The sequence below is a fragment of the Cygnus atratus genome, chromosome 6, assembly GCF_013377495.2.
Source record: "Cygnus atratus isolate AKBS03 ecotype Queensland, Australia chromosome 6, CAtr_DNAZoo_HiC_assembly, whole genome shotgun sequence".
Classification (NCBI taxonomy): Eukaryota; Metazoa; Chordata; class Aves; order Anseriformes; family Anatidae; genus Cygnus; species Cygnus atratus.
In genome coordinates, this window is record NC_066367.1 from 14,440,987 (window position 1) to 14,460,652 (window position 19,666).

At 36.7% G+C, this 19,666-nt stretch overlaps 1 protein-coding gene across 9 annotated transcripts in view; it reads left to right on the top strand.

The window, feature by feature from the left end:
• The window catches only part of RAPH1 (Ras association (RalGDS/AF-6) and pleckstrin homology domains 1), an 89,250-nt gene that overhangs the window by 67,603 nt on the left and 1,981 nt on the right, over positions 1-19,666 (top strand). For all 9 annotated transcript variants that reach the window (XM_035571779.2, XM_035571792.2, XM_035571819.2 and 6 more), the window contains 8 exons: positions 6,454-6,531; positions 7,909-8,068; positions 10,518-10,639; positions 12,348-12,413; positions 13,793-13,936; positions 15,199-15,309; positions 18,461-18,559; positions 19,222-19,342. In XM_035571779.2, coding sequence (XP_035427672.1) covers positions 6,454-6,531; positions 7,909-8,068; positions 10,518-10,639; positions 12,348-12,413; positions 13,793-13,936; positions 15,199-15,309; positions 18,461-18,559; positions 19,222-19,342 — 901 coding nt within the window. The remainder of the gene's footprint in view (positions 1-6,453; positions 6,532-7,908; positions 8,069-10,517; positions 10,640-12,347; positions 12,414-13,792; positions 13,937-15,198; positions 15,310-18,460; positions 18,560-19,221; positions 19,343-19,666) is intronic.

Sequence of the window (19,666 nt, forward strand, 5' to 3'; positions counted from 1 at the left end):
CCTGTTGCAAAAGATTGTACTCTGCCATGCCTTGAAGCATGCCTTACGAAGTCTAGTTGGAGGCCAGTAACCAGTGGTGTACCCCAAGGGTCAGTAGTGGTCCAATACTGACGAACATCTCTGTTAGTGACATTGGTGGTGGGGTGGAGTGTACCATTGGCAAGTCTGATGATGATGCAAAATTTGGAGATGTCAACAAGCTGGAGAAATAGGCCGACAGGGACCCTGTGTAATTCAGTAAGGGCAAGTGCAAAGTTCTGCACCTGGGGAGGAAGCAGCCCAGGCACATGTATGTGCTGGGGACTGCCCAGCTAGAAAATAGATTGGCAGTAAAGGACCCGGAGGTCCTGGTGGACACAGTGTTGAACGTGAGCCAGCAATGTGCCCTTGCCACAAAGAAAGCTAACAGTATCCTGGGCTGCATTAGGAGTAGTGCCAGCAAGTCAAGGAAGGTGATTCTTCCCCCTTTAATCAGCACTGGTGAGGCCACATCTGGAGTATGGTGTCCATTTCGGGGTTCCCCAGTACACGAGAGTTATGGAGATACTGAATAGAGTCTGGCAGAAGACAACAAAGATGAAGTCACTGGAGCTCCTCTCCTATGAGGAAAAGCTGGGAGAGCTGGGACTAACTAGCTTAGAGAGGTGAAGGCTCAGGAGTGATCACAGCAGCGCGTACAAATATTTGAAGGGAGTGTGTAAATAGGGGATGGAGCCTGGCTTTTTTCAGCGGTGCCCAGTGACAGGACGACAGTCAGAGGGTGCACACTGAAACACAGGAGCTTCTCTGAACATCAGGGAACACTTCTTTACTGGGAGGGTTACTGAGCACTGGAACAGGTTGCGCATAGAAGTTGCAGCACCCCTCTCCTTGGAAATACTTAACAGCCATCTGGACATGGTCCTCGAGAACATGCTGTAGGTGACCCTGCTTGAGCAGCACATTGGTCAAGGTGACCTCAACCATTCTGTGAGAATGGAAAAGCAGATTTCCCAGGGATAGGGACAGCCATGTTTTTTGACATGGGCAAAATTAACTGCTTCATGCCATATGATGTCCTGCTCAGCAATAAAAGCCAAGGGAAAAGGAGGAGGAAGAGGGAGGAGGATAACATTTTGAGTTGAGGTTTATCTTCACCATGCGTAATAGTTACTTGGCGAGCCCTGCTTTCCTGGAAATAGCTAAACATCTGCTTGTGGATGGGAAGTAATGAATGAACTCCTTATTTTGCTTTGCTTGCACCAAAAGTTTTTGCTTTTACTTATTAAACTCTTTATCACAGACCATGAGTTTTTATGCTTTTATCCTTCTCCTTCTCCATCCCACTTGGGGGGAAGTGACCAAACACCTGTATGGGACTTAATTGCTTACCTGTGTTAACCCCCACAACACTTAAGTACTTGTTAATTTTGATCAAGCACAACAGAGGATCTGGCGAGATTTGTAGATGCCATTCTTCACTGAAGTTCATGAACTACTGCCCTCTATGTCTTTGCTTTCCTTCTTTGCCTTAACAGTGCAGACAGGGGAGAGATCCTTTCTGCAGGAGCTCTTGACAAGGGCCAGTGTGGCTCTGAGATACACTTAAAATGTGACTGCTGCTTTCCACTTTCCTGTCAGAAGCCATCTTCCCTATTGGAGTTAGGCTTCTGCTAGCAAAAGTGGTGCACTGATATTGGGGGGGGGAGAAACCAAGATGGCATTCGTGGGAGCTATTACGTGAGATTGAGAAAACAGGGTTGGCTGCTTTTCGAATGACTGAGGGATGCATGAGTAGCCCTCTTCTGTTTTACTTCCTCTACACTTTCAATTAAAGTGAAAATTACAGCTTCATGTTTGTGTCTCCTTGTTTGCTTGTATGTTGTATCATCATAATTTAAGTATTCTGTGTGAAAACGTCTCAGACAAACTCCAAAACCATACTACTGTTTCACATACATTTCTGAATTTATTAATGTAATACAAGAAGTCAAGACTGCTGAAGGTACAGAAAATGCTATATTGAGTTGGGAAGGGAGAAGGGGGCAGGAAGGGAGAAGGGGGCATCAGGGCATAATCCAACCTTAGAGAGTGTGGCATTCTCACGGCAGAAGTAGATGCTGTACCCTTTCATGCTTAGTGAGCCTTAAAAGAGAGGAGTGTATTGTTTTCCTTCTTGCTTTCCTCGGGTATAGGTTGTTCCTGGTTATTTTGAGGTAGAAATGCAATAAAACAAGTGTTTGAGAATGGTCAAAAAATAATTCTGCTTCAGTTCATAAATGGACTGTGCAACTCTTACTACACATTGTTTTACATGTCCTAATGAATTTGTCAGGAAATACAGAACTGCTGTTAATACTCACCTAGAGTGGAGGAAAAGAACACCTCTCTGATTACTTATGCACTCATTCAGCGTTTCCCTTCCAGTGCTAATCACAAGTACACTTATTCTAGTATTTCTTTTGTAAAAAATAAAGAGAAAACTCTTCAGTAATGCTCAGATTGATACAAACACTGGATACCTGCTTTTAATCCTTCAGAAATCACTGCTGCTCATGTGCATTTAATTATCTTCATTCAAAAAAGACTTTATAGAAAATTTTCCAATAGTAGACATAAAACACATTTCTGCTTGTGTGCGTCTTGTGTTCTCTGTGTCTTCCCCGCTAACTTAAATGGAATGTGGACTTTGCTGCTTACCTCTTGTAATTTACTTGCTGGCTTTCCTAAATACTATGAACTTCTTCAATGATATTTTTCCACTTTTTTCTATTCTGCCTATGTTCTGCCTGGCAAGCAGAAGAAATCAGTTAATGACCCTTTAAAGTGTACAATGAAACAAAAAATAAAACCCTGACGTAGAAATATGGAGTTGTTTGAGCAAGGTCAGCTCTGTTATAGCACATATGTTGCATATTTAACACTGAAGCACAACCAAAATGTCTTTAACTGCACATTTAACTGGGAACTGGGCAGAACGCTGATTATTGTTATACGAAAGACATCCTAACTTTAGATTTTTGGGGTTATTCTTACCAATATTACGCTATAGGGTAAAATTACTGGAAGCTGCGTTCTGGTATAAAAAGAAAAAAAGTCATAAGTTTTAAGACCATTGTGTTGCAGAGTTATGCTCTTAATTTTCATTCACAGTATGTTAGGATGAACAAGTTCTCATGATAAGTGTGTTGCCAAGCATTATTTAAAACAGGTGCAATGTTTTCCATAACTCAGTGTAATCTCAGCCAGGTCAAAAGCCTATGAAGGCTCAAATGCTCAGAATGTAAGTATAACTGCACTCCCAAAGTTGACCCTTTAAAGGAGGAATTTATGTTGCAATTTTAGTGATGTGCACTGCTGCTAAAAGAGAATACTCATTTCCCATCAGAGGTGGAGATAACACTGTTTTGTGGGTTTATGACCTCTGTGTCTCCTTTATGCTTTTATATAGCACGTATGTGACTGTAAAGGCAGCCTTATCAAGGAGGAGGTTCTGCTGAAAAGCAGTCTTCCTGCTGTGCTAATTTTCAGCCAGGTCACCTCCCTACCCAAGGTGTCTGCGTCTGATACAACTGAAAAGGAGTGCTGTGCAAGGGAGGCAGTTGTATCAGCCATACCAGGGATTTACGCTGCTACATACCGCTTGTGAAACCATGATCTAGGTGGCAGTCCTGCCATTTATGTGCATGTTGATGACTGCTTGGCAACCTCACTCACATCGCCAGTACTAGAAGGATTTACTAGCGAAGCTTGGGGGTGGCTCTCATGGCGGGGGGGGATGTGGATGGGTGGTATTGCTTGGGCAGTTGCAAGAGGAGTAGAATAAATCATTGTGAATATTGAAGAATTCAGTAGTTATTTGGTTATTTAAGTATCAAAATAGATATTTCTTCCTCCTGTTCCACTGAAAAAAAATATTTGTCACATCAGCAAACTGCAACAACGGCCTTAAAACTAATTATATACAAAAAAAAAAAACATTTAAAATCCTTGACTGCTCTGTGCTTTCAGAAATTCAAATTCTTGCTTCCTTCTGTGTTTTCAGTAAGTAGATCAGACCTCTTGTATCTGGTTAAAAACAATTCTTATTTTTAGTATTGTAAATCTGGTTTTTGTTTAAATTTAAACTGACTTTGTTTAAACATAATAATAGTATAAGAAATTCTGATACCTAGAACCACATTAAAGTTGAGTGGGAAATGAAAGATGATTGATAAGTGGTAGAATAATAAATCTTTGAAATCTTTTTTGGTGTAGATTTTTTTTAAATGTTTTAGGGAATGATAAAGGATTATGAACTTTGAGATAAACTAAGATATTTTAGTTGTGTTGGCACAAGTGTATGAGAGGTCCCCATCTGATTCCTTGTTGCTTGCTCTCTGTTGCTGCTGCATGTACCTGTGTGCTGTGGCTATAAAGTGCTCCTGCTGGGATTTGCTATAGGTAGCTGCATTGCATGGGTGCACAGTGAAATGGGCTGGAAAATTGTGCTGCTGGACTTCAGTGAAGAGCAAAAACAAACGTGCTGTCAACCTTTGTACAGCAATAAAGGTTTATGGTTGAGTTAATGAGCAACTTTTTAAAACTGCAAACAAAGTTTCTCCAAATATGTATTAAAATTTAAGAAGGCTTGTTGATTTCATAATGCATGGGTTTGTAGTGTCACTGTTAGAAACTTGCAAGTATTTAAATCCTTGGGTTTTCTGGTACTAATTTTTTTCTGTGGATGAAAACAGTTAAGAAAGAGGAAGAATATTGTAGAATTCTGGGCATGCTTTATATTTAAGTGATTGTAGGTATCATGGTGCTTTTTTTCTTTTAGTTTTTAATAGAATACTAATCTGATTTAACCTATCAAAGTTCTGTGATGCCATTTTTATGATGAATAAAAAATTTTAGTTTCCTAGACTAATAAAAAGAAAAATGCTACTTGGTAATAGAATTCCTAGATAATGTTTCAAGCCAAAATTTTCTACATGTGCCAATTTACTGTTTCCTTTTTTTTTTGACAAGGGTTATATGTCTCCCAAGACAGTCTACTGTCTTGTCTAGCTGATATTCTTTTCATGTTTTTTCCCAGTGCATGGTATGGCCATACCATGTCATACCTCATACCTCCTGTCATACCTCACCTGTCATACCATACTGTATGACACCTGTCATACCTCACAGGTGTGAGGGAGCAAAAGCTGTTAAGTAAGAATACAATAGGAAAAACCTTTAAGCAGTTGATGGGAATATTAGTAATTCACTGAGAAGTAAAAAGATTCAACTCTGCAGTTTTGATGATAGCTGAATCTTGATATTTACAAGGAAAGCAATCATCTAAATGTAATAAAGAAACCACAAGTTATATTAATACAAGAAAGCAATGCAGAAAAAAATCTATATGGCGTGCTGTTCTTTAGATAGGTTGTACTACTTAAGAAAAATCTTAATTTTTCATTTCTAAGAAGATTTAATAATTTGAAGCAGATTTTTTCCCTATTAATGTATTTATTTTATTTGTTTTTATTTGGGGGGAGGGCAGGGGGGAGTAAATTATTATGGTGCTTTTAGATATTAGCCACAATGAAAATCCACATTTCAGGACTTTTGAAATCTGAAACCCGTATATGATCATGTTGAAGAGAGTGGTTACTTGTTTAGCTGCTCATTTCAAGTCCATTTTGAATAGAAATGACAAAAATATCTGGAAATTAAAACCTGATAGTATTGATAATGTCACAATGGGCAGGTTTCTTTAGTACCAGCAGATGGAATAGATTTATGTCACGTGGATTTTTAATGCATTCCTTCTGGTTGTAACAAAACTAGATTAATGACTTTAGAAGAGCACTGAAGAAAAGAATGCCTGTTTGCTTTGTGTGTCTTAAAATACATCAAGTGAGGAGAAATACAGAGTTTAGTAAGGATAAAGGGAGTGTTCAGGCTACTTACATAATGCAAACTAAGTCTTCCAAATCAATGGACATAGTGTGAAATCCTGTTTAGAGGATTTGTTTCACATAGTTTCTTTATGCTGTTAAATAGCACACTGAGAAATATCAGAATGTAGTCTTATGCCGATCAACCATAAATCTGTTCAGTGCACTCAGTTGTAAGCTCTTGTCAAATATGTCTTGTCCAAGACTATGACTTTAAATGCGTATGTTAAAATTCTTGGTAATAATGTGCAAGGCTATTTACAATGTGAAAGAATAGAGATAAGCCAATTGTGTTTATAGAAATTATATACCTCCGGTGTGTTATTTTGGGGATAATGGTAGTTGTATTTCTAAGAGTCAGACATATATAGTAACATTTCTTATTTTGAAAATAATAGTCATCATCACTAACAAGTAGTTATGGAATTATCAGTGAGTAAATTTGCATTTCAGTTCATGTTTTAAAGTGTGATAGCCTCAAAATTAAATCTTCTAAAACACAAATGAAGTTTGTATAACTGGAATTTGGTGTATCTTGTCCCCCCAGGAGGAACAGGCTGCTAAACTGAAAGCTGAGAAGATCAGAGTTGCATTAGAGAAGATTAAAGAGGCACAAGTGAAAAAGGTAAATTATTTACACTTTCTAATGAGATCTTTCTTTTATATTTTGTTCACCTGGAAAACGCAGGCAAAATTCTTCTCATTTGTGTCTATTACACTTAAGAACCCCTAAAGAAAATAGGAACGCTGTAGTGTTCTGATCTGGAGTGATAATGTATTTGTCATCTAGACTCCTTCCCAGACAGACGCAGAACATCTAACAAAAAAATCTTAGCATATGGAATGACATTATGTTTTCCTTAAAGAATAGCTTATTTGGCTGCTAGTGCACTGTTAAAAGACTGCCGACTTCCACCCAGAGCTGAAAAAGATCCAGCCTCCTGAGATTGTCTTTGTGTATTAGGCAGTCTCATCTTTAAAATTTGGGTCTGTTCTCTTTACATACCCGCTTCCCGTTTTGAGTAGTAGGATTTTCTAGTGATAAATGGAATGCAGGTATTCCAGATTATGGACAGAGGTTACCAAATGGAGGAAGTCTAGTGATACTACCTGATGTATTATCAAAGAATATAAGGTGTTTCCTCGAGATTTAGCCTTCATGTTTTAATTTAGAAGTTCTTCCATAACTGTTGATGTCTTTGACGTTTAGTGTTTATAACAAAAGCTGAAAAACTGTCCTGGCTGGAAGAAGAGAATTAACAAACCAACCAGTGCATTACAGCTAGTATGCTTTAACTTTTCCAGCTGAGCAAGGTGTAAAAAGGAAGCAAACAGCATAATAATTGGCAAGAAGAATCTATTGTTTTCAGTTTTCTGATTAATTGAAAAAACAGCTGCATGTTTCATTCTGGGCAGCAACGTCTTTAAAGTGGCTATGAAAACCTACTATGTTTTAAAAGCAGATTTGCTCTACACTAATGCTTCATACTCCCCAGGAAAGGAAGATTTAGTATAGGTATACAGTTTATATGATCAGCATTTTTAGAAAATATAGGGGAAGCAGGCAGAAATTTTGAGGTGCAAATCTGAAAAATTGTGATTCTTTGGAAGTTTGTGCAGAACTCTTCTTCTATGCTAGTGCTACCTACACCTATGAGAAAAACTGTCACATTAATCAGATCAGGGCACTTTGTCAGGATGGAATTTTTTCCTCCTTAACACACAGCTAAAGTATGTTGCTGTTATATTGGGAAAACCTTTATTTACCCCCATATACTGAAGGAAAATGGTATTTTGCTAAGTTTACTCGAGAAAAGTATCTAATCATCATGTATGGTTTTTTACATTTGAGGGATAATTTTGATTGATCTTAATATTTTACGTTATTTAACAAAATCTTAAAAAAAGAAACTAGATCTTAAAAAATAGTTTTTTTTATTTTAAATGAAGGAAATGTGGGAAGTTAATCCTCTTCTTGTTGTCCTAATTTTCTGCTTAATAGTTAGTGATCAGAGTCCACATGTCTGATGACAGCTCAAAAACAATGATGGTGGATGAGAGGCAGACAGTGCGACAAGTATTAGACAATCTGATGGACAAATCTCATTGTGGTTACAGTTTAGACTGGTCATTGGTGGAAACCATCTCCGAACTGCAAATGGGTAAGTAATCATTATAAATTTATAATTCTTATCTTTTGACAAAAAAGACTATTACTGGGTGACAAGGTATCCTCTTCTACTTTTCATATGAAGAATACTGTATTAGTGGGCTCAAAATATATAAGTTTGAATAAAATAAGTCTTAAAATTGTCCTGTATTGAAAACGGAAATAATATGCACAAATTCTGTGAAATCCCAAATCACGTGTATTTTTAAAAAAGACAATCCAAAACGCAGACTGTTTGCCTCATACGCTTTATACAGGAACTTAAACAGATGAGAAATGATTAAAGCAAAGCTCTTACCTTATGTACTATTTTATATTGTATTGGGTTATTTTGCAACCAGTTCATCTTTCCAAACATTTATTTCTGGAAATACGTATGTAGGAGGAAGGAACACCTTTCTTATGATGTTTTCCCTTAGCCAGGCATAGAAGACCTATCTACCTTCACGTTGTGTTTGTCATGTTATCTTTGTTAGTTGATTGTTCATTGCTTGCACAGTGCAGTGAAATGCAGTGAAAGCGTTAAGCTAACAAACTGTGAAGAAAGATGTATGGCCTGTAGCATTCCTGTTCGTCTTTGCTTTTTATGTGGTCTGCTTCAAATGTGTGTGGTTAACTAATTTTTGAGGAGTCTATTTTAGATATGGGCACATGAAGTACAAGGCCACTATGTAATGGTTTAACCAGTAGCTTTGTATGCGCTTTGTCCAAGAACTTAGTGATATTTACTTCCATTTCACAAATGTAGAAATGGATACAGAATGAAATGCTTTTCCCAGTTGTACTCTGCAGGTTTTTAACAAAAATGACTCTGGAAGGTTTCTTTTGGTTTGTACAAAGATTGTTTTCATTTTTATTGTTAGAGCAGAATAGGTATATGAAATAACCAAGAGCTGTAATTTTTTAATTCTATGTATTAAGTTCAATAATGGGAACACTGCATTATTTGCTGTTTTGCAAACTAGGGGTACATACATAGTTGGTGAATATTTTGTTTCGTGTTTGAGTTCAGTTACTGTTAATAGCAACTGATATGTTTGGAAAGCTATCCAGTTTCCCTAATTAGGCTGTGGTGAGATTTAAGCTTGTGTATCGCAGCCTTCAAGATTTTTCTGTTCTGTTCTTCTGTTAGGTTACTTTTTTTTTACGTTCTTGGAAGACAGCGTTGCTGTGTTGCTGATAGAGCTTGCTGTTGAGTTTGTAATTCGAAAGCACCTTAGAAAGATGTCACTGAGACCTCAGTAATGTCCTGTGTTATGCCTATGTCACCTTAAACCTTCATTCATTCCCTACAGATGACATTCTGTTGCATTCACCCTGTTTAGTATTCTTAATTACTAAGGATGTTGAGGTGCCACCTGTCATCTCAGTCTTTCTTAGTGATAGATCCTAGGTCTGAATGTGATCAGTGCCATATGCCTTCTGTAAAAATGTGGTGTAATTGATTTTGGGGTTGAGAAACATATTCTGCTTTCACATGCTAATGAAAGGTCAAGCAAGTCCCCAGGGATTCTGAAAGAACTAATTTGCTTAAGTGCCACTGTATGGCTTATATGAAGACGGAACAAAATGCAGAAAGCAAGACTCTGCTTGAGTGTCTTTTAAAGGAGGAGAAAGTTGGTCCAGTGGTTTCTCAAAGATATATTATTCGTTATTTATTTTAGAATAAGGATTTTAAGATATTTCTTGGCTGTTTCAGTAAATTTTTCTTTTTTTTTTCTTCCTCTCTTCCTTTTTGCCTATATTCCTTATCTTGTACTGGTGATGACCATTTCAACAGAGAGTCACGGCTCAGTGTTCTCAGAAGCCACTGATCATTTATCCACCCAGACAGATTAGTTGTAAGAAATGCTGTGTCAGTTTTCAGAATTCTTGTACCATACCCCCACTAACTATGGGTATTCTGCATTTCAGAAGCATTTCATTTTCTCTCTGATCATTGTCTATTACTTTTTTGGTTACTTTATGAGAGTGAGGTAGTGACTAGGTATATAGAATGAAATCTTGTGCTGAAAAAGCCACCTCATAAATTCCTTCAGGGGCTCTGTGGACCAGAGTACATATAAATGTGATAGCTTTTTTATTTTTACTCATAACATCTCAAATATTGTTATTTGAGTCCATTGTGCTCAAGTAGGATGGTAAGCATTGACACATAGCAAAAAACGTGTTGTTAAGGCTTGATATACAGACCATAAGCCTGAGGAGAGGGAAGTGAGAGTACTGAGTGTGTGTATGTGTAAATTTAAGCCAAGCATTTCTGAAAATTGACTAAGCTCTTTTAGTTTCTTACTGTGTTTTAAATTTTTTCCCCATTTTGGTAGACCTTGAACTGTATTTTCTTTCTATACATGCCTTGTCTCCAAGATGCAACGACAGAGTAGCTTCTTATGCAAAATGTAACAGACTAAAATGTATTTGCTCTTTTGTTATTGCTGCAGAAAGGATCTTTGAAGATCATGAAAATTTAGTTGAAAATCTTCTGAACTGGACAAGAGACAGTCAAAACAAACTAATGTTTGTGGAACGTATAGAGAAATACGCACTTTTCAAGAATCCCCAGGTAATCCCGAGGCTCGTGGTGAATGTATGCGTTTACGCATGCATGCATGCCTGATTTCAGTTTCTTACTACTTTTTGTAGCATTAATTTCAATACTTTTAGTTTGATATTTTTATGTGTATAAAAACGCTATGCAACTTTACATCTCAGTGCCATGTACATTCATGTTGTGATTGGTACAAAATCAGGTCCCTAACAGAAAAACATGAGCCGAAGCAGTCTGTTTTCTAATGTGTTTGTGGGTAATTTTAATGGAGATAAAGGCAGGCAATTTTATGGTATTTGCACCAATACTCCATGCTCTGCACATATGTAAATATGTGATAATACAAAGGTGTTGACAGATACTGCTCAGAATAATGCCTCTCCTCTGTGCATTGTTATTTTGTTGGCAAGAAGGTGAACAGAGAATCAGAGAGGATAGCCACTCCACAGTTGAATGACAAGAGAAGAGAACATGCCCTTTATCCTGCTCCCTGGTTAGGAAACCTAAGGGTCCTCTTTTTTTCTTGCGCACTGATTGTCAACGGGCGGTAATGGAGATTTCCAGATGACAGCTACGGATTTGATATCCAGTAGCAGTTCAGTACCATAAGGGGGTGGAGGAAAGTGTTAAAGGGAACAGAAAAGCAGAAGGTGACTCTTTGAAGATTTGGAATTGAAAAGAACTGCATATAATATCACTTGCTCTCTTGTAACTCTTAGCTAAAATATTGTCTTTCGGTGTCATGGATTATGTTTATATCAGTATGACATCTATGTGGTAATTTCTTGGATCTGAACTTCCTATTTATCTAGCAAGCTAAATGTCTGTTTTGCATGGCCATCCTTTCAGACCGTGCACTTCTGAGCAAAAATTGAAAACCAAGTCTTTTTCAAGTGGTTTGTGAGAAAGCTGAAAAACTGCAAAAAAAAAATTCTTTTTAAAAACATGTAGTTGATAAATGGTTACTGTTAGTACATATGGTAGGTACTGTCTATAAGAATAAGGTACCAGCACAAAACCAATATTTTAATGTATGCATTTATCCTTCATTTAAAGTCTTGATCTAGCTAAACTTCATGAATACTGTTTTTTGTTTTTGATTTTTCCCAGTAAGAGCTAGAGGCTAGGAAGAGAAAGACTTTTGCAGTCCCAGTCCTTTCCAAGCTGAAAAAGAGTTCAAGGAATGTTACTAAAATAAGATACAGTACCCATGCATAATTAGGTTGTTTTTAAGAAGACAAGGAGTATTTAGTAATTCTTCATGAAAAATATTCAGAGAACTGTAAGCACAACGTGGAAAGAAGTATGTTTCTTCTGTGTGTGCTTCTGTCAAGACATAAATAAAAGCAGGATGTAACAAGTTTTAAAATAACTGTTTATTATATTTTTGTGAGGTTTTCAAGTTCCCAGTATTTTTATTTCTGGATACATTGTACCAGTCAGCTGTTAATTGTGTAGAAAGCAAGGATAATGTTGTTATGAGGCTGTTAGTTAGGCCAGGAGTAGAGACTGATTCATACTACTGGAAAAGGTGGTAGTAATTAAGGTCCATGTAATATTTAGCAGTCTGACAGTCTCAATTGGACTATAAAGTTTTGTTTAAATAACATAATGTTCTTAGATAACAGCTGTTTCTTCTTACTGCTGCAGAAAGGGACATGAGAAATATTATTTGGTTACATTTCACGATGCCTATAGAAATACTGAGTTTTTCTTGTTACAGAACTATCTTCTGGGGAAAAAAGAAACCTCTGAGATGGCAGACAGAAATAAAGAGGTGCTGCTAGAGGTAAGAATTCCAAAATAAAAAGGACGTAATAGTCATATCAGTGTTTGAAGTTAAACTCTAAAAGGTTGTGGTTATTGAAATACATGAATGGAGCTGAATGTAGTTCTGGGGAAATGGAATGGAATGTGTTGCATTCGAGATAAATGGCTAATTTAATGTTACCGTTTCATATAAAATCGGTTAATAAAAATGTGTCCTTATTGTGTTTGGTAACCAAAGTGAGGTTACCTCTAACTGTGGCTAAACACAGTCAAAACTTGTATTTATCTGAGGTGGTAGAAATATTTTTTTAAAATTAGTTCTCTCCAAATTGTTATTCTCTACAAAATTCTATAGCACTGTTTCACTGAAGAGTCTATGTTAGTATTTTAAATTTTGTTAGTAAGCAAAGCAGTTAAAAATAGTTTCATTTACATTTCAAAATAAACCATGAAAAATTAAATTTAAAAAATGAGTGACAGAAAAGGAAGTTATTTAATATTGATCACATTAAATAGTTTACAGAACTGAGGACAACAGAAAAAGTAAGTGTGGAGCAAATAAAGCAAGCAGTACAAATAGTATCTATAAGCTAAAACCAGAATGGTTTTGTGGCGTTTTTGTAGAGACGTACCCATGCTTCCACTTTATTTCCAGAATAATGATTATGATTTCAATTGTTACACAAAAGTAAATATTTTGAATATTTAATTTTTGATCATACTTAATAATACAATTACTCTTAGGAGTAGCATATTGCAGACTTTTAGTCTATTATTACTACAATTTTTAATAAGTGGTTATGTGAAAGTATTCAAAAAGCTGTATCAAAAAGTTGTGTGGAGCCACAACATGCAGAAGGTTGTAATGCTGTCTAATTCTTCCTGTCTTCTAGGATTCCTCATAAATCTCTGTTCTGTGTATTAGTCTGGAGTGTATTTAATGCATTTTTCTTTCTGCTGTTAGCTTTTTATAAATAGAACTTTAACAGGAAATGTAGTATTGGCATTAGTAGCAACAAGTACTCAAGTAATGGATGCGTATGTAGTTAGGTTTTGTGTATACGTAGACTTATGAGGCTTTATCTATAAGGTGACCTCATGGCTTTAAGGCCAGTAAAGCTGTTGGGAGGATATTTCTGATAAGCAGTGGTTAGAAAATCTTTACAGTAGCTATTAATATTTCTGTTGAGAAAATGCTAAGATCCTGTACGGTGTTTGTCTGATTTACATTATACTTTCTGCATGTAATCTCTGGGTCATGTTATTGCATGGAGAAAGTACTTGTTGTATATGCATTCCTTAGATAAAGAATTTCAGAATTTCAATCATTGAAAAAAACCCTGCATGCAGTATGTTCTCTTTCTGTCTCTTCCCAAACCACTGTGTGTTCATCTGCAGGAGTGTTTCTGTGGAAGTTCTGTAACTGTGCCAGAAATTGAGGGAGTTTTGTGGCTGAAAGAGGATGGTAAGAAGTCTTGGAAGAAACGTTACTTTCTTCTTCGAGCTTCTGGAATCTATTATGTCCCTAAAGGGAAGGCAAAGGTATGTTATTCTAAAGCAATTTCTCTGAGTTGTTTATTGCTGGTAAATCATTTGTGCACAAGCGTCAGCCTCAGAGTTTGGCTTAGCTATGCCCTGACCAGAGCCACATCCCTTAATTAACACTGCAGCTTTATCATGGAAGAAAATTATAAATTTACTTTAAATTACTGTGGTGGCACTTGATGTAAATTGTCTAACCCCAAATTGCATGACAACAGGGGTCTGCTCTTTGAGTGAGTTCAGGCTTAGGTGGTCAGAAACACCGAAGAAAAAGTATTGGTGGAGTTAAGAGACTGTCTTTTCTCAAGTAGAATTCAGATGAAGGACCAAGTTGCACTGCAAGTTCTGGTCATAAAATATCAAGACCCAACTTCACAATCAATATGCATAACTTTATTGGGTTTAATTATTTCATATAAATGGGATTCTTTTTTGGACCAATTTGTGGTACATTTTTTGAAATTGGTAAATATCGTTCTGTTTCTTCAGTGTCATTTACTACTGTTCTGTATGTTTCGATAATGAAAAGGAAATAGAAAGCTGCTACAAATGCATTATAGCTTCAAGGCTGAACTCCTGCAAGTTCAAATCATCCACGAATCTGTGGGTCTTGACAGCATGAACTGGTCTGCAGCACAGGGAGTTTGCTTCCCCCACAGCTGTCAATGAAGAGAAAATTGTCCCTGTGCTCTCCCAGTGCATCAGCTCCCTTTTAGACTTTAATACATCTCAAGTGTTCTCTCTATAGCCTTTTACTTCATTAAAGCAATCTATATGCAAGATACCCTGTTGAAATTCTGTGCCCTACAATCACTGCCAAACATCATAAGAAGTATACTTATGGTCAGATTGGAATTTGGAGACCTTGCTTATTACTAAGATGAAATATAACAAGCAGCTGTTAAAGTTTCTGATCAAATCAGTCCTATTTACTCTCTCCTGATACCAACTCTGAATAATCATTAGCAGCCTGCTGTAAAATGTGGTGAGAAGGCAAAATACAAATAAAACACACAGACACATAAAAATGGACTGAATTTGAAAAAGAATAACCTTGTTAAAAGAATAAATGTCTGATGCAAGAGTTTACACATGGCTGTATCCCCTTTTTGTATTGTTAGTACTTAAATCAGATTGAAACTAGTATTAGACTGTAACTAGACTTTATATTAGTATTGAATCTTAACACTAGACTGATTTTTTCAGTGTGCGTGCTTTTCTTAAAAGGATATTTTGTAAATGAGTATTTTTGTATTTACTAGGTCTCGCGGGATCTTGTATGCTTTCTACAGCTAGATCATGTCAACGTTTACTATGGACAAGACTATCGGAACAAATACAAAGCACCCACAGACTATTGTTTAGTGCTGAAGGTAACTTGTTAATTGTTTTAAAACTCCTAACACTAGAAATAGCAATTCAAGAGCTTCAGACATTTCCACACTAGTCTTAGTTCCTTGTAATAAGTACAGAGAACAACAGAAGAATGGTGTTACTGGGTTCATGTAGCATTCTTGGTTTCTCTGACAGTGGCCTTTCTTTATAAGCTGCTTAGGGAAAAATTAGAAGTACACAACAGTCCTGCAGAGATACTTCACAGAATACTTTTTCAGCCTTTAGAAATTTAGGGAGTCATGGAGTGGATCTCAGTTGTTCTGTTTTGGAACCCCAAGAAACCTTTAGCATAAACCTTATATGTTCTTTTACTTCTTCTGATCCATCAGTTGCTTTCCATTTTATTTTTCCTAGTTCTTGTATTGGTAAGTGAACAGTTGCTTGTTCTCCATGCACTTCGTGACTTTGTAAACATTTTCATATTGCCCTGAATTGCCTTATTTCCAGACTGAGTCCTGGTCTATTTAATTGTTTTTTGTTGGTGGTGGTTTTTTTGTTTGTTTGTTTGTTTTTTACTATAAAATATAACACTAAAATCTTTCTTTGGAAACTGTATGCCTTACAACAGTTCAGATTCAGTGGAAGTGCTCCTTGAAGCACTAATGTCAGGGAGTTCCTGTCTTCTCAGAGCATAGGTCCAGAGTTGTGCAGAAATCAATACTGTGAGTGTCAAGGCTACCTATATTGCCCAATCTGAGGGAAAGGGGATGCTATAAAGGAAGAAACTTCAGCGTATAAAGGACAAATAGAACAAGTAGAAAAAATGTTACAAAAGTAATGACCTGATCTTAAACGGTGGGATTTGAGTGCTTTCAGTTATTTTAAATTGCATCAGCTCATCTCCCGGTCTGTCTTGACTCTCGCACGTTTTTCAAAATGGTGTTAGTTCTTGCAAGATAGCTAGCTACAAAGCTTTTATAAAACAGATTTTCACAGTATGTTCATAGCAAATAAAGTGTTTTCATGGATTTGAAAATGGTGCAAGTAATGAGATAGTTACAGTTGTGCTTAAAATTTTCCTTTGAACTTTTATCTTCCCTAATTCCCATCTCTTGCGGTGTTATGCATGTCAGTACGTTAGAATGTTTTATGTGCCTGGAACGTGTGGCTGCCTATGTATGGTGTGAAAGAAGGATTTCATTTTTCAACAGACAGGGCAATATGTGTTTGGGCCCACTGAGAGGTAGAATCATAGAATCATTTAGGTTGGAAAAGATCTCTAAGATCAGCAAGTCTAACCGTTAACCTAGCACTGCCAAGTCTGTCACTAAGCCATGTTCCTAAGCATCAAATCTACACATCTTTTAAATACATCTAGGGATGGTGACACAACCAATTCCCTGGGCAGCCTATTCAAATGCTTTACCACGCTTTCAGTGAAGAAATTTTTCCTAATATCCAACCTAAACCTCCTGTGGCAACTTGAGGTTTCCCATGAACCTCCTTTTCGCTAGGTTAAATAACCCCAGGTAGATTGAATATCTAATATGGGACATGAGATTAAGGGATAAAGCATAAAACTGAAATTGGAAGTATATTCTTTGGTCTTGTAAGTCCTTGGCACAGTTAACTGAAGACAATTAAAGGCAAAAATACCTGTGTTTGTAGGTATTAGGTTACTTGAACTAAATTGTTTTCTTATGCTTGCATGTCACTTTCTATCCATGTCATTTTGACAGGTTAAAATGGATATTTTTTTTCAAACTTGTTGATCATCCAGAGTAAATCAAACTAAGTCTTATCTTAGTAGATTTAAAAATATATATATATTGCCATTCTGAGTGTAAGGGAAGGCATGGAAATGTTGAAGTCAAAATTTAACATGTCTAAGTTTTCCTTTATTATTTAAGTAGATTCATGTCATAAAGTTAGTTGGCTAACTTATACAAAATGAAGCTATATTTTTAGTGTGGAACTGATGAATCGCCAATTACATTGAGTTGTGCTTTCCTCAATTCTCGACGTGTTAAATCAGTGTTTTATATCGGTATAAACAAAATAGAAGCCATGCAATTTTTTTTTGTATACACAATTGATTTTGTGCGTTACACAATGTGTATGTGAAAGAGATTGGTTATGAAAAATCAAAAACAGTGATCTAAAGTCATAGTGAAGTTAGTTATATATATTCTGGTTATGGTGATAAATGTGTTCATGTTCATTTTGAAACAATTGTGTTTGGAAGATGTAGCAAGAGAAAACAGTCTGAAAAGAGATTAAAAGTTCTTTGATATGTATTTAAAACAGTCTCCAGTAAAACTGAAATGCCTATGAACATCTAGCAAAACTCTATTACTGGTCTATAAGCTAATACAGGATAATAATAAGTTGAGTATTCACAGTTGCCATGACAGCTCTGTGACATGTAACTTCTGCAGCACAGACAGCAAACAACTGAGTAATCCATCCAGAGTGATTTCCATTGTTTGATTTAAAAAAAAATGTATTTCTTCTGTATTTATAAATACAATATTTTTTCCTTTTCTACATGCAATTGGGAGCAGCGAGTATTTTAAATGACAGCCCTGTATCAGTAGGACAGGGACCTTGAAGGCTCTACAAGCTGAGAACAGAATTGTGCTCACAGTATGTCATTTGTGGGGTCTCACTCAAGCCATGCAAAAGCAGAGAAGAGTATGTTTGCTTTCCGCCAGCGTGTTTTGGTGAGAGGAAGCTAAAACAGTTGTCTCCCTGAGGTGGTGATTTAGTCCATAGACCACTAAAGGAGACAACTCTTCACACTTTGACTGTCCCTTGCTTGCAGTTTTTACAAGCTGACACTGTTCTGACTGCTTGGCTTGAGAGTATAAATATTTCTAAAGAGTCTTAGGGATGCAGAAAGCTCTGTAGGTACGTAGAAGGTACAGCACTAAAATACTCAAGAGTCGCCCTTTCCTAGTGTTTCAAACCTGAAGTCAGTGTTTGCTGGACATGCTGCCAATTTGTGTGCAAAGCAGTCCCCCCACCTCCTGAAATACTCTCAAACATTTGTAAGTGGGTCCAAAGTATGTACTACCATGCAAGAGCTTCCAGCAATAAATTTGTCTGTATAAAACTCAGCAGATAAATGGCTTTCCTTGTATTCCTAGCTATTAAAATATCGGTGGGGATTAACATTTTTTTCTGCAGCATCCTCAGATCCAGAAGAAATCCCAGTATATCAAGTATCTTTGTTGTGATGATGTAAGAACTCTACACCAATGGATCAATGGCATCCGCATTGCTAAGGTAACCTCCTCTAGCCAGTCTTGCATTGTTGTCATGACTTGTTGTCATTACCTGTTTGAAACCATTTATAGTTATTTGGCAAAATACATGCTAAATCCAAATTCCTTTTATTTAACTATTCTGAATGTGAACTATACAATATTTCTTCTTATGTCCTTCATTCCCTAGAAAAATTGGACCCTTCAATTTCTGCTGTACTTTTTTGTCACGTGACATAATTCTGACTGACATCTGTGCTAGATTTCAGCCGACTCTCTTACAGACATTAAAAGGAAGGCTTGTGGGACGAGATGAGACTTTGGGTTTGACAGAGTTTTTTTCTAAGATCCCCAGGTTGTCTTAGTTTATTTGTTGGCCCATTTCTTGCATTTATCTGGGTGGTCTGATGCAGTCTCTTCTAGCATAAAGAAACTGTTTTTATTTCTTTTAGCAATTCACTAATAAAAAGGCAAAAGATTGGGAGGAGGAAGTTGCCACTGCTGCTAAATGAAAGAAAAAGAAATTTGCACTGATTTAATTTTGTGTGAGCTCCTTTACATAGAGCCTGCTTTTTATCTCTGGGAAAAAAGAAGGTGGAATAGAGAAGCCGGAGGTGGAGATCAACAGTCTGAAAAGGGTACACAGCCTGTATAGTCGTTACATTTGTTTGTCATTTTGCTTAGTATGGGAAGCAACTGTACATGAATTATCAGGAAGCACTGAAGAGAACAGAATCGGCATATGACTGGACTTCCTTGTCTAGCTCCAGTATCAAGTCAGGCTCCAGCTCATCTAGTTTGCCAGGTAATAATGTGATCTGTCTCATAATGGAATGGAAAGACTTAATTACCTTTTTTATTCACAGTTATTTGGAGACTGCAGGAGAGGCTATTGCAGGAAATGGACTATATTAATCCAAAAACCTTTATTACTTCTAGTGGTGTGTGTTTTCAGAACACACCGTACTTTCCCATTCACTTCCAAAAGAGAATATTTTTCTGATACCAAGAAGAGGAACTTCATTTCAAATTCCTGATGCCGCTGTCTTCATCTATTTGAAAAAAAGAAATCAAGGTCCCTGTTTTAACGATGTAAACTGCTTTTGTTAACTGAAATATTTGAAATTGG